The sequence below is a fragment of the Mastomys coucha genome, unplaced genomic scaffold (genome assembly GCF_008632895.1).
Source record: "Mastomys coucha isolate ucsf_1 unplaced genomic scaffold, UCSF_Mcou_1 pScaffold20, whole genome shotgun sequence".
NCBI lineage: Eukaryota > Metazoa > Chordata > Mammalia > Rodentia > Muridae > Mastomys > Mastomys coucha.
In genome coordinates this window covers 33,163,440-33,179,008 of record NW_022196903.1, presented here as the reverse complement: position 1 = coordinate 33,179,008, position 15,569 = coordinate 33,163,440, and the positions used below count along the sequence as shown (strand labels likewise).

At 45.5% G+C, this 15,569-nt stretch overlaps 1 protein-coding gene and 1 pseudogene across 1 annotated transcript; both read right to left on the bottom strand.

The window, feature by feature from the left end:
- Positions 1 to 5,560: 5,560 nt before the first annotated feature.
- LOC116100113 lies at positions 5,561 to 5,660 on the bottom strand (annotated as a pseudogene).
- Positions 5,661 to 8,395: 2,735 nt separating this feature from the next.
- On the bottom strand, positions 8,396 to 14,219 carry Tmem213 (transmembrane protein 213). The gene is made up of 3 exons (XM_031381567.1): positions 14,022 to 14,219; positions 9,472 to 9,540; positions 8,396 to 8,691 (listed from the first exon to the last, which is right to left on the bottom strand). The coding sequence occupies exons 1-3, from the start codon at positions 14,131 to 14,133 to the stop codon at positions 8,522 to 8,524; spliced, it is 351 nt and encodes a 116-aa protein (XP_031237427.1). The 5' UTR covers positions 14,134 to 14,219; the 3' UTR covers positions 8,396 to 8,521.
- Positions 14,220 to 15,569: the final 1,350 nt, after the last annotated feature.

Here is a 15,569-nt window from a genome sequence, read left to right as displayed (position 1 = left end):
AAAAAGAAAGAAAGAAAGAAAGAAAGAAAGAAAGAAAGAAAGAAAGAAATCTTAACGATGGGTAGGGGAGATGGCTTGGCACATCTACAGGTGTAGGCTGTGCAACTCTAATGACCCAGGTTCAGGCCCAGAACCCAACAAGAACACTGAATGTGATAGCCCGAGTCTCTGATCCCAGCACTCCTCCAGCCAGATGGGAGACCCAGATGGAGAATTACTTAGAAGCTCTTATATGTAGTATAAGAGTATGTAATGTGCCAACAGAAAGACCCCGCCTCAACAGGTGTGACACAGGTGTGACATGGCCAAGTGAGCACCTGTGTTCATGCCCCCATCCATAAAATAATGAATTTAAAAACTTGGCCATTGAGTGTCAGCACTTTTCCCTCAAGCCTGACTACCTGGATTAGATTCCATCAGCCCACATGATGGAAAGAACTAAGTCTTGAATGGTGTTCTTAAACCTCCATGCATCTAAACACACACAAATAAGTAAAATGGGAAAAAGCTGTAAAATCTTAAGAGATTTAAAAATCTAATCTCAGGAATAGGACATTGTGAATGTTCATGTCCAAACAAACTTGGAAAAAAATCTTCAAAAGAAAAATAGAACACATGAATATGCAATGATCATATATTCCAATATATTGGACAGTTTTGTTAATAAATATTGGGCAGGAATGTAGCTTGGTAATAGTGTGCTCGACTGATATGTGCAAGGCCCTAGGTTTGGCCCTTAGCATCTATCTATCTATCTATCTATCTATCTATCTATCTATCTACCTACCTACCTACCTAATCTATCTATCTATCTATCCACACACACACACACACACACACACACACACACACACACTGTAGTGACTAGGGATTTAAAACAAAAATACAAAAGCAATCAAAGTGCTGTGAGACCTGGAGAATGTCCTACGCAGCCAGATTTTACCTGCTGAGTGTAAACAGGTCCAAAGTACCAGGAGAGCAGTCAGTAGGAACAGCTAAGGCTTTGAAGGTCAGGCTGCTCCCATGCCCAAAGCTGTGGTCCTTCCTCATCTCCTCCCCTGCCGCCCCCCATTTGTACCTCCCTGCCCAGCACAGCTTAAGGTAAAAAGGAAACGGAACAGTCGAGCTCCTGAGGAAGCTCGTTTACCAAAACCTTGTTATTGCAAGATGCCCTGTTTGCCCAGTAACTTGATCGCTCAGTGGGTCTGCAGCACTTTTCTCACTTGTGGGTGGGGTGCATTTGACTCCTCTGATGTGGGAGCCTGGAAATATTCCAGCTGCAGGCTTGGGTAAACCACATCTGTGTAGTTACCAATGTACCGTTTGTTGTATTCACGCCACAGTGTAACATTGCAAAAGGCTAAACCAACCCCACTTGAAAGCTTACAAGGTAACATCCTGTACAGAGGTGGGGCTGGGGAGGCTCCTTGAACAGTGCTTGCGAGGGTAAATATTTGGACTGGGGTTCTGTGGTCATAGGTCTCAATGAGTGGTTTCTTTCATTTAACATTTTAAAATTCTGAAGAAAATGTTAGCGCAGCACTTAAGGAGAAAGGGTATTATTATTATTATTATTATTATTATTATTATTATTATTATTATTATTATTGCTGAACGGGGTTGCTCTGTTCCAGTGAAAGTAAGTGGTTCATTTTTCAACATTAGTTCTGTGCTGTGGCTGAGTTAACAGAAGTCAGATATGCTAGTTTTAGCAGACGCCAAAGACTAGACAAGATTTAGAACTTCTAAAGCTGTAAGAGAAAGAGAATGCTCACTGCCTCAGTTTGAAGTCTGAGAACCACCAGCCCAGAGAAATGGCTCCGTGTGTAAAGGGGCTTGCTGCCTGGGCTGAGGCCCTGAGGTTGATCCCCAGGATCTATGTGGTGGAAGGAAAAACAACAAAACCAACCAACCAACCAACTAAACAAAAAACCTTCTGTCCTCTGATCTCCACAAACAACATCCCTCAGACACACACAAAAATAAATCTGGCATCCATTGTGTTTATGACACAGAGACTCTTCTTCTCGAGACAAATTTGATGACAGATTATCAGTAATGCTAAACATTTTCAAGACACAACTAAATTAAGTGAGATAGTCAACATACAAAACCAATGGTTTTGAACTTTCTCTTTGTTTGTTTTGTTTATGTTTGGAGGTGTTTTCTTTGTTTTGTTGGTTGTTTCGTTTTGAGACAGTTTCTCTGTGTAGCCTTGACTGTCCTGGAACTAGCTTTGTAGGCCAGGTTGACCTTAAACTCAGAGATTTGTCTGTCTCTGCCTCCTGAGTGCTTGGATTAAAGGTGTGTGCCACCACGGCCCACCACGGGTGGTAACTTTTACTTTTTCTGACCGAAAGTCCATATTAGCTAACATAACTACACTAAAGATGCCAGCATCAAAATTCTAGTAATATTTAGTCTCTTAAAAAAGTTAAGTGGAGGGATGTCTCAGTGGTTAAGAACACTGAGCACTTGTGCAGAGGGCATAGATTCCATTCCTAGCTATCACATGGCAGCTCACAATTGTTCATAAATCCAGTTTCAGGGGATCTGATACTCTGATCTCTGTGGGAAGTAGGTTCACGTAGTGCACATACATATATGAAGACAACACTCATAAACATAAAAATGAAAAAAAAAAGTAAAGTGAGAGCTAGGGAGAGGACTCGGGAAAAGTGCTTGCTGCATTCGGATTCCTCACACGTGTGCTGTGTAACAACCCAGCTGTGTGGGCAGAAACAAGAGGGTCCCAGCGGCTTAGTGGCTGGTCATTCTAGCCAGTGAGTGAGCTCTGGTTCAATGACCATTTCAAAGAATAAGGAGCAGTAGCGAAAACATCAACCTCTGGCATGCAGGCGTGTGCAAGCACACACAAAAGCTAACCATATCAGTGTTAAGAATGGTTTATTCCAAAACAAAAAACAAAAAACAAAAAAACAAAAAACAAAGAATGATTTATGATTGGAACCGAGGACATTTGACCTTCAAGCTGACCTTACACTAAGCTGTCTCTGTCAACAACAAAAAGGCAGAGAGCAAAGAAGGAGAGATACCTGATGGCCACCTCTGGCCTTCACATGTACACATGTACACACATGTACATAACCACGCTAACAAGTACATACATGTGTGCAACCTTCATGGTGCTTTGTCTACAGCCCTTCCAGGTGAGACAAGCCTTTCATTTTGTGCTTCACTGTATTTATTCCACATGTCCAGTGTGTCTAGAGTCTCTGTCATACAACGGGGACTCAATTAATGCTCAGCAAATGCATTCCTGGGAGCATGGGGATCTCTACATGATCTAGTAGTTTTTAGTGTGTTTTCGTTGTATACAACAATGGGTTTCACCATATATATTTCTTTCCAAAACAGGCTCACTGTGTAGCCCTGGCTGTCCTAGAACTCACTATGTAGACCAGGTTAGTCTAGAACTCACAGAGATCCACCTTCCTCTGCCTCTTGAGTGCTGAGCTAAAGGTGTGAGATACCAGACCTGGTTACAGTGGGATAACATGGTCTTTACTTGGTCACTCCCATTGCCCCACCTTGTCCCCCCTCCAATCCTGGTTGGTTTCCCTCCTCTTCCCCACTGGCCCCTCTCCCCCACTTTCATGTCTTCTGTTTTCTCTGGTTTATGAGCATTTCACATGATCCCATTTATTTCTAGCACACAGACCTCCCCTTCTACAGCAATATATATTTGTAACTAATCCAATTTCACGTGCAGAGAACACCATGCTTCTCCGCCGACAGTGCAACAATATTTTTTTTAAAAAAAGATTTGTTTTTATTTTCTTTGTATGAGTGTTTTGCCAGGCATGCATCTTTGTGTACTACCTGCATTCAGTGCCCATGGAGGCCAGGAGGTGTTGGATCCCTTGAACTGGAGTTGTGAGCTACCTGTGGATGCTGAGAATTGACCTGCATTATCTGGAAGAGCACCCCCACATACACATCCCCACCCTGCCATGGCCAGTTCCCCAGTGCTGCCCAAGGCCTCTAGGCACCCTATGCTGATAGGTTGTTCACCTGAGTGCTTTGTAGCTGAAAACATTTAGTTCTCTCAGCATCCAAGATAAAAACTTACAGAGTAGTAAAATTGAACACTGGTTTTTCATTAGAATGATTTCATAACAATTATTTATCATGAGGCCTGGGGATGTGGCTTAGATGGTAGAATGCTGGCCTGCTATGCTCAAAGTCTTGGGTTTGATCCCTAGCACTCCATACAACTCAGCATGGTGGTACTTGCCTGTAATCCCAGCACTTGGGAGTTAGGCCGGAGGACCAGAAGTTCTTTCTCAACTATGCAGTGAATAAAGCCAGCCTGAGCTATGAGACCCTGTCTCAAAAAATAAGATGTGGGAAAAAAAAGAAAAAGATGTGGTGCGATTTGGTACATCCTAATGACAGCAATATGTTAGATAACAGAGCTTAGAGTAGGAGACTCAAGCATCAGTTTGGCAAATTCATCACACCTGAGCACAAGCCCGTCTTGATATTGATGTGATCTTTAGTGACGAGATTCCAATAAAGACAAAAACATACTAAGATAAATAAGTTGAGTGGGTGGCACTGTTAGAAGACTTTTAAAGTAAATTGTTAACATGTATCACAGCATTCTATGTACTAGAGAAACAAGAGTACTAATGAGAAGTGTTTAAAGACTACAGCAGAATCACCACCCCTGGTGATGCCTCAGAGCGCCTGAGCTTGAACCTTGTTACTGCACCTTTACAATGACGCCCCTTAGTGTAATTGGTGGCTGATTCTTGAACATAGTCCTGAGGGCTTTGTGGGGAAGGAGCCCAGAAAATGATTGAACATTAACTTACTCTTTGGCATTTGGGTCCCTTTTCCTAATATGTAACATTATCTATAATAGCAAATTACTGACAGCTTTTTTTTTTTTTAAGAGTATCTCCCTGAGTTTGTTTCGTTTTGTTTTTGTGCCTTTAAATCATTTTCCTTATTTTGATTTTTGAGACAGGGTTTCTCTTTGTGCAGCCCTGTCTGTCTTGGACCTCTCTTTGTAGACCAGGCTGGCCTTGAACTCAGAGATCCATCAGCCTCTGCCTCCAGGGTTCTGGGATTAACGGCGTGCGCCAGCACCACCTGGCAAATTATTTTTTATATTAGGTCAGAAATTGGTCCTTAGTTAGGGGTGTGTTTACTATACATAAGTTTTTTATTGTTCCATATATTCCTAAATGTATGAAGTCAATCCGTTCAGCTTGGAAAATGTTACTTTGGTGTGTGTTTTCAGGGCTGGCCGTTTGGTATTGCGTAATGAGTCTGGGAGCTCACCCCTGGGGAAGAGCATCTCTTCAGCCTCCGCCATTCCTTACTTGCCTGTATTCCCCTTCTATGGAGGTCTAGACTTTCCCCTTCCACAACAGCATGGCCATTGGTGCCATAGTCAGGCAGCCATGTTGATGGGACTTCTTGGGTGTAGCTTCCCTGGCTTTTTTAGGAGACACGATCTCATAGCCGACTTCCTGTTCCTCTGGCTCTCTCAGTCTTCCCACACCTCTATTCTGCATTCCTTGAGCCAAAAAATATGGAGTGTTCATGAATGTATGCCATCCTCACAAGGGCTGTGCTAATCTTTTCTATATTGTCCCAGTTTTACTATGTGGCCTGGGGAAATGAACACTTAGTACACATAAGTTTTAAGAGGCATTTTAGAATTATTTGCTGGTCACCAAATAGAGAAAAATTATAAATCTTGAGCTCTATGGCCTTATGTGTGTGTCTGTGTGAGACCCAATGGCCCTAATACTATTAGTTCATTCTGTGGCTCACTACATCCCCCTGGAGTCAAAAGAATCCCTAGTGTTAAAGGGGTCCATCTTAATTTGCACAGTAGTTATCTGTCCTGTGGGGCCAGCATGGTGACAGGGGTGGCGTAGCTGGTCACACTGCATACTGTTTTTACATCCCCAGTCCTTCAGTCTTTCTAAGACTGTCTGTTTATATGAGTTACTTCCATTTTCTTTTTCACTTTATGTGTTTGGGTAATTTGCCTTTATGTGCACCACCTGAGTACAGTGCTGGTGGAAGTTAAAAGAGGGTGTTAGATGCTCTGGGACTGGAGTTTCGGATGATTGAGTCACAATGTGGGTGCTGGGAACCGAACCCGGGTCCTCTGTAGGAACAGCCAGTGCTCTAACCACTCAGACACTATTTCAGTAACTCCAGTATGATATAGTGACCTGGCAAGTGATTTAAGAGTGGGTTATTTTGTTTTACACTTTGAAGGTACAACCATCATGGTAAAGAATTCATGGGAACAGAGGTGTGAGGCACTTGGTTACAGTGCATCCACAGTGGGGAAGGAGGAGGAGAGGGGGGATCTTCAGTTCCAAGCACTTTCATCAAGCAGAAGTGTGAGGTAGCTGGTTACATTGTATCCACAGCAGAGATGGGGAAGGGGAGGAAAGAGATCAGTTCCGGGCACCCACACGGAGGCTCACAACCATCTACAACTCCGGTTCTAGGGAATTGAGCACCATCTTCTAACCTGTGCAGGCACTAGGCACTCACATAGTGCACAGACATGCATGCGGGCAAAATACTCATCAACATACAAATTCCAAACCGACCCAGTCAGCTCATAGCATCTCCTTGAGTTTCATGGAATCCCAAGATGTCTGTCAAAATGATCTGTCTACATGACATTAAAGCAAAGCACTGTGGGGCAAGAGATGTCAGATGTTACCTCCCCGATGATTTTCTTCTCCACAAATGCTTCCCGTTATACCCATTGTGTCCGTGGTGACTACCCACATCTCCCAGTTCCCTTCCCAGGGCTCTTTCTATGGACTTACTCTAAGTCCATAGAAACTTAGGGAACAAGAGATGTACTGAGTCCTCTCCATCCAGAACTTAGTGGCTTCTATCTAGAGATAGGTTGGAAAGCCGCCTATTGGGATGTATTGGAGATACTGGTTCCAGGACAGCCAGGGCTATACAGAGAAACCCTGTCTCAAAAAAACAAAAACAAAAACCAAAACAAAACAAAACAAAAAAAGATGCTCAGAAGAATTTAAAAACTACTAGAAATCTCTTCCTACCTGTCATATGTATTCTGATGTCTTATAAATTCAGAGTGGTCTGACACACTCAGCAGGAGGCTGGGCATCACTGCTTGGGTGTATATCCACATTGTTCAGCTTTGGCCAGAGTCTAGTATGTCTCTTTTCACACTCCAAAACTGAAGGGCAGCTTTTGCCCTGAGGGTCAGTCCTGGTGGTCTTATTTTAGGAAAGTCTGCCCCTGAATTGTCCTTTCGGTCACATCTCCCCAGCCCTACATGACCTTCACATAAGAGAACACAGGACATCCTCCTACCTAGCACTGTGTATGTGGGCGGCCTATGTGATGGTGCGTACGTATCCTCCCAGAGCTATGGAGGTGGAGGCAGGAGAATCAGAAGTCCAAGGCTAACGTGGGCCACAGGAGACCCCAGTCTTCAGTTACATGTTAAATTCAAGGCCAGCTTGGATTGCGGGAGATATTTCTTTCTCACAAACTCACAAAAATCAAAACAAAGCAGCAGATGGACTACGTTAAAGGCTGCTCCGATGGGATGGACAAGCCTCTGTCCTCCACCTCCTGCACAGCAACCAAAACTGTTGGATGAGCTCTCTGAGACCCAGTGTTAAACCTTGGTTGGGTCTAATTCTTACTTGCTCAGCTTAGAAAATTGATACCTAAACTAAACTGGTATGTTTCTTCTGTTCACATTAGCCTGAAATCCTTAATCTCCCATCTCTTAAAAACAAGTACTCGAGGCTGGAAAGATGACTCAGGAGTTAAGAGCACTTGATGGCTCTTTGAAAAGGAGGTTCAGTCCAAGTACTTACATAACAGCTCGCAACCATCTGTAACTCAAGTTCCCGGGTGTCTGACACCCTCCACGGGCACTGCAGGCACGCGTGCTCACAAACTCACACAAGCACGCATATACACAGGAAAATAAATTATTAAAATAGGCAGGATTGACAGTGAGGACGGAGTCCTGGGGAGGGATTGAACTTGTGAAGGAGGCAGTATGGATGGCTATGCCATAGATTAAAGTAGGAGGAGCCGACATCCTGCCCTTCAAACCTGACAACTAAAAGCCTGTGTTAGGTCTCATGGGCACCCAGAAGAAAGCGCAGGGTAGACGAGGAGTGTCACCATGGAGACTCTGATGGATGAAGATCGTTCAGACACATAGGCCCTTGGGACAGCTCTGACCTCGTCTTCTTCCTTCGGGAAAAGTAGCTGAAGTGGGTGTGTAGCCACGAGGGAATGCTTGATGGCAAAGGGCACGTGTGGCTTATTACAGGGGCCTGGGTTTGGTCCACAGCACCAAATCCATAACGAAGGAGCCTGAGACTTCGAGGAACACATGACTTTAAAATGACAGAAGCCGGGCTTCTAGAAGCATCCCTCCCCCCACCCCCACCCCCAATCCCCCCACTATGCACACATGGTAGGAATAGCCATCCTTGGGCCACAGCTCTGTTCATGCTGCTAGGTCTTTGGGCTCCTCTGGAGTTAACTTCATCAGTTTGTCCACGCACAGCAATATGAGGGTGAGGAACCAGAAACTCCAGCCAACCGCCGCTGCGATCCAGCCATATTCGTCCACAGAAGCTCGGCAACACAGGGAGGCTAATGGGCAGAAGTCTACATCTGTCAGGGGAGAGCAAGAATGGGACCGTAAGACACCAGCCACACTCCCTCCCTCTCAAGTTAGAATGGGAACTCGGGACAGCAGCTGATGTTTAGAAGCACTTGCTACTTGTTAAGCATATGCTAAGTCCTTACATGTTGGCTACCCCACACATTCAAGGTCATAGCGCTGTTATTACCACTGTTTCGGTGCTGGGTACTGAAGCCAGGGCCTTGAATGAGGATAGCTCTGCCACTGGCCTACACTCCTGCCCTGTGCTGGTTCAACTACTATCCCTACTTCATATAAGGAAACCCAGACTGAAGAAGACCAAGATCCCAATATGGCAGAAGCAGAGCTCATGTTCCAGTCTGTAGATCTCATAGCTGTGTTCTTGGCCTCGTAGGTATTTATTGTTGCTCCTTCCCTATCTGTAAGAACACAGTTGGTCATTTGATGAGGAGCCAGCTTCTGCTTTGAGCAGAGATTGGAGAAGCCATTTTTAATAAGCTTCTCACCCCCAAAATGCTACAACATTTTCACCTTTGGCTGCTGGCCAGGGGATGGGTCATTAGACCCACCTGTGCAAAAGAGCATGCGACTAAATCTTGATCAAAGCTGAGCTAGCTTTTAATCCGCTCTGTGAACAGTGCTGGGACATTCCCCTTCCCCCACTGTCTAGGAAGACCAGGTCATCATTGGGCCACCTGACACAGGTTAATAGACAGAGAGGGGACCAAGTTTCTTTCCCAGCTGCAGGGATGGCTCAAAGATCAGGGCAGTTGACAGGAGGGACTTACTGGCACACTGCTCCAGGGTCCCCTGGTCTGGGTGGTGCGTACTCAGGGTTGCGTTGCCGCTGCTGGCTTCTGCAGAGAAAGGCAAGTTGTCTCAATAAGTCCTGGCAGAGGATTATTTTGTGCATGAGTACTGAGAAACAGCAGTGGTCTTGGAGTCCCAGTGAAGACTGGTAAGGAATGCCCTGAGCTCCCCTCACTGGTCAGCTAAGCCCTGACTCGACCGTGAGGCTGTGTACGGAGACAGACAAAAGAAGTAACTCGGGCTAAATGAGATACGCAGTCTTGGTGCCGGGTGCACGCCATTCTTATAATAGGAGAGAGAGCCGTTGCACCCAACACTCAGGAAGCAGAGGCAGGTAGATCTCTGTATGTTCCCGGGCCAGCTTGGTCTACAGGAAACCCTGTCTCAAAACCCAAACCAAAACAGAAAAGAGAAGGAAGAGACACCACCAAATCAGAGCTTAGAGGAATGGCCATTTGAGGTCACAGTGAGACAGAGGCCATTGGTAACCCCAGGAGGGAGAGACCGAACCTGTCCACACCTTGCCCTAGACATCCAACCTGAAGGACGCCGAGCAAGTACCTTTCTGTCAAAAACCTCCAGTCTGTGGTGTTTGTTTTACAAGCCTGAATCAAAGACTCTGCATGCCTTTCTTTTTTCAAACATATGATGTAGCAGAGTCCGTTTTGTTTTTAATTTTTAAGTCGGCATACAAAATAATAGGTTTCATTATGGCATTCAAATATGAAGATCATGTGCTCTGCACATATTCTTCCCCCTGCTACCAACTCTTGGGCTCCCTCTGCCAAGTAATTCCTGTGCTGCTTAGTTCGTGTCGACCTGAGATAAAGAGTTACCTGGGAAAGAGAACCTCAGCAGAGGAACTGCCTCAATCAGATTCCTGTGGCCATGTTTGCAGAGACATTTTCTTGATTCAAGACCACTATGGGAGGTTTTTGTTTATTTTGTTTTTTAAGGTTTAGTTATTTACTTTATGCGAGTACACTGTTCCTCTCTTCAGACACACCAGAAGAGGGCATCAGATCCCATTATAGATGGTTGTGAACCACCATGTGGTTGCTGGGAATTGAACTTAGGACCTCTGGAAGAGCAGTCAGTGCTCTTAACTGCTGAGCCATCTTTCAAGCCCATGATTTATTTTATGTGTATGGACGAAGGTCAGTCAGATACGCTAAAGAGAAATAGTTCCTGACCTCTTAAAGTTACCTTGGGTCAGTGTTTTATCAAAGCAATAGAGGAGCAAACTAAAACAGCCCCCTTCCACATTCATATAATAGATGTATAATCTCCCTACATTTGTCTGGACTCCACATATGACATAGAATTGTGAAATATGCTTCCAGGGTTTGGCTCCTTCCACTAAAACATGATTTTTCGGTCCATTCATTTTCCTGAAAATGATGTAATTTTATTCCTTATGTCTGAGTAAAACCCATGCACCTGTACCGTATGTCCTGTATCCATTCATCTGTTGATGGACATCCAGACTGGTTCTGTTTCTTCCCTGGTATAAATAGTGCCGCGATAAACACAGCTGTGCAGCTATCTGTGTGCTGCGTTGACCCAAGTACAATCCCATCTTATTGTCACTTCACCCTCATTCAAAGATACTTTACCTTCTTTTAGAAACAAAGATGCTTTTCAGGGGAGCATGGCAGCTGACATATGCCTTTAATCCCAGCATTTGATGGGAGGAAGCTGAGGGGTCTCTGAGTTTGTGGCCAGCCTGGCTGATCTACATAACAAGTTCCACGCTAGCCAAGGCTACATAGTGAGACCTTGTCTCGAAAGAAAGAAAACCAAACCAAACCCAATAAGCTCCTTGGTGACCAAGACCCGCTGCACGCGGCTGTTTCCTGCGCACGCGGCTAGAGGATGCTTATTCCAGTGTAAACTGAATCAAGCACTGAACAATCTAGAACGTCTCTTTCACAGCAGATTCAGTTTCTTTCCAACATGTGAACAAAAAAAACAAAAAAAAAAACAAAAAAAAGAGAAACAAACAAACAAAAAACCCCATTGAAATCCGACCTTGATTTGTCATCTCTGTGGGTTGTGATGTAGTTACACAGGCACAGGTTATCAACAAAAAGTACATCTCCAGTGGGCAAAACCACAGCTTACAAAAGTCGGTGCTTGGAACTGTCTTCCGATGGGGGCTGGGAACCTTTAGAAGGAATTATAAAAGTTGTGGCTCATTGGTCTAGGGGTGTGATTCTCGTTTCGGGTGCGAGAGGTCTCAGGTTCATATCCTTGACGAGCCCTGGAGGGGGTCCAGTTTCCCAGTACTTTAGCCAGGCGGTGGTGGCGTACACCTTTAATCCCAGCACTTGGGAGGCAGAGGCAGGCGGATTTCTGAGTTCGAGGCCAGCCTGGTCTACAGAGTGAGTTCCAGGACAGCCAGGGCTACACAGAGAAACCCTGTCTTGAAAAAAAAAAAAAGTTCTGTCAAGAGTTTGTGTGTGGAGACAAATATTGAGATTCAGGAAAGAAAAGTCAAGTCCCTGTGTCTTCTGGTGGAGGGCGCCAAGATCCACAATACTCAGGGCTTGATACTGTGGCTATTTACGGTGATTTTTAAAAGATGAACTTAAGTTGAAAAGTCACCCTGGTCCCATTTGAAGTGTGTTCAGGTACTGGTGGCCACCTTACGAAAAGCACGGTTCAACCAGACACATTTACCAAGGAAGAAAATTCTATCCACACAAATACCAACGTAGGCAGGCAGATTAAAACTAAGGGTGTTTGTTTGTTTGTTTGTTTGTTCATTTGTCTTTTTAAAGACAGGATCTCGTGTGTCTAAGGCTACCTTTGTGTCCTCTATGTAACTGAGAATGATTTTGAACCCGATTCTCCTGCCTCTACCTCCCAAGTAGTAAGGTGACCTGCATGCACCACCTTGCTGGGTTCATGCGATGCTGCAGATTGAGCCCGGGGGTTTTGCGCATGTCAGGCAAGCCCTCCCCCAACTGAGCTGTGCCCCTGCCCACGAGACTGACTTTTGAAGAGTCTTTCTGGAAATTATATGGCCGTCTGCTTGAAAATGGAAAGGAGGGCTTAGAGCTCTTAACGCCCTACTGCCTGTGGGTCAGCTTGCCCTTCACAGGTGGTGTTTACACAGGGCCGGGTAATTGAGGAAGAAAGTTGTGGCTTAGCCACAGCCACAAAACTGCTGCCCCTGCCTAAAGTATGCTAATAACCTTGATACAATCTGACTACTGTTGTAAATTATTTACATAGCTTAGAGTGGAGCTGTGTTCTGGAGAAAATGATTCCTGGACATTAGAAATTCCCTTCAAAACCAAATCATGTGCTTAGCCTCGATCTTGTCTCTCCACCTAGGGCGGGAGTATTCTCAGGATAGAGTAAATGAATGGGGAAAAATTAATGAGATGCCAGTATTAGGTTGAGTCCTATGAGGTTGCCATTTTTTAGAGGTCAAAACCCACTGTCAGCAGCTTTATATTTGAATATCACCCTTTAGTGTTCTAAGAGCCAGCCAGGGACTGGTGAATGAAAGGCACTGTCATGGTGGACAGAAGAAAAACAACAGCCATAAAAACTAGCACCTTTATCTGTCGTGGATAAACTGAGAATAACCATAGCGGCTGTCGTTTACTGTGTGCTTGTTTTGTTGTAAATTATTTACAAGCTGTTACTCATTTTCTCTTTACAAATAAATCATAAACCACCCTTGTTTCCCCAGTGTTATAAACAAGGAATCTGGGGCACAGAGAGGTAAAGTAATCTGCTCAAGATCACACAGCGAATAAGCAAGATGCAAGATGAGGAGATGGGTCAAGGTTCTGTAGCTCTGAAAGGTCCCGAGAGCCTCCTGACTGTACCCTAGAGGAGAGACTCAGGATGACAGAGTGTTGAGAAGGGTGTGTCAGGGAGTGGGGCCACAGCGCTGAGGAAGCCTGGGGCAAGGTCAGTGCTAGAAGCAGGAAAGAGGAAGCCAGACCCCTAGATGCTCAGGTGTAGAGCCCAGCTAGGAAAGCCAGGCTTCTTCAGATGTGAGAGAAAAAAAAAACTCGGGGTGAGGAGGTGTGCTTTGCATGCCTGCCCTGAGGAGGCTCGGGGGTGGGGTGGGGGCTGGAGAGGTAGTCTGGGTTGGAAGGAACCTCTGTGGCAGGCAGCGCTAAGCGAAGGTGAGGGCCCATCCTGAGGGAGCCTTGGAAGAGCCATGGGAAATAGCAGGGGAGCCCGTACCTCTTTCTACCTGTTTGGTCCCCTGATGAGTGAGATGCCGCCGGCAAATTGGCAAATTTGTTGGTTGTGTTTTGTTTTGTGGCAAGGGTCAACAGGGGTGATTGCTGCTGTCCTAGCAAAGGAATTGATTGCCAGGAGCCCAAGACACCCTCAGCGGACTCCCACCCCGGCAGCTCTGTACCTAATCCTCCAGGGAAGGGACTCCTGTTTCCTCTTTCCTCTGGGCAGGACCAACCCTGGCCAAGGAAACCTCCTCTTCCCCCAGTCCTGCCCTCCCCTTTCCAAGGTGGCCAAGACTAAAGCTCAGAACTATTACCTGTACCGCAGGATAAGTAGAAGGAGGTGAGGACCAGGCTGAAGAGAAGGGCGGCCTGCGGGGCAGAGGTGAGGTACCCAGGGCTGCGGAGGAAGACACCTGTCTGGGCCATGTTGCTGCAGAGGTGCCCTGGGGTGGGAAACACGTGTCCTGTGTGTGCTGTGTTTGAGGTGACTCCCGTCCTGCAAGGAACTGGGAGTCTGTTCAGTGTTTGGGGGTAAAGAAAGAAGGTGGAGCCAAGGAAAATGCCTGTCACACCTGCTCTGCCTCCACTGTGGCTGGGGGAGGGGAGGGGCAATCCCGGCCTCTGTCCCTGAGACAAGAGCTCTCTCATTGAGGAAAAGGGAGGCGATTCCTGGCTGGCTCCTTGGATCTGCGCTTGCTGTTGCTTCACCTGCAGGCATAGTGTAGATTCTCTAAATCAATTACTTATTGATTTGAGTAATTATCCATTATTTATTCCTCACCGGCTGGGTGCACTGAGCTATGCTATAGCCTGCAAACGTCCAAGCACAGAGCGCTGGCATTACAAAAACCCAAGACCCCGAGCAACCTGGGGAATGATTGAATGACTAAGGGTTTTGGGCATCAGCAGCAAGAGCCCAGGCACCTCTGCTGATGAGACACTTTAGGGAGAAAAATGACGTTTGGACTGGGCCTTGAGGTACGCATAGTATTTTGACAGGTGAAGAGGAGAAAGAGGCCTTGCAGTAGGAAACTCAGAGGTCACAAGGTGGTGTTTGAAGCCCACTGTGATCTTGACATAGATAAATTTGGTCCCACTCTGGGTAGTGAATGGGAGGCCTGGAGAGCCAGGCTGACTATGTGTCTATGCGCTGAGTAGGGGATTTATACCTGCATCAGGAAGCAAAGGGGTATGGCTGTGAGAAGGTTCTGAACTGAGTAGTGGCAATCTGTGACTGCTGCTTTTAGCCTAAATGTTCGACTGACACTGTTCTTAAATGTCCTTACCTAAGGCAGTACATTCCAAGAACTCAAGTGGATGCTTGAAACCATGAATACCACTGGAATACATATGCATGCATGCATGCACTCACTTTCCTAGAAATACACACCTGTGGTAATGTTTAATTTATAGTTATAATAAGGTTACTAACACAACTAATAATTAAGTAGCAATTATAGCAATATATTATATACTATTTAAAACTTAGGAATGCCTGGTTGTGGTAGTGGTGGTGGTGCATGCTTTTGATCTCAGCATTCCTGAAACAGAGGTGGATCTCCGAGTTTGAAGGCAGCCTGGTCTACAGCGTGAGTTCTAAGCCAGGGCTACACAGAGAAACTTTGTCTCCAAAGACAAAATAATAGGGGCTGGCGGTTTGGTTTAGTGGTTGAGTACTCATTGCTCTTCCAGAGAACCCGGGTTCAATCCCCAGCACACACATGGCAGCTCACAACTGTTTGTAACTCCAGTTCCAGGGTGTCTGACACCAATACATGTGAAATAAAGTTAGATAAAAATTTTAAAAAGTTTTTAAATTTAACAACAACATCAATAACAACTTAGGAATTGCTTCTGGAATT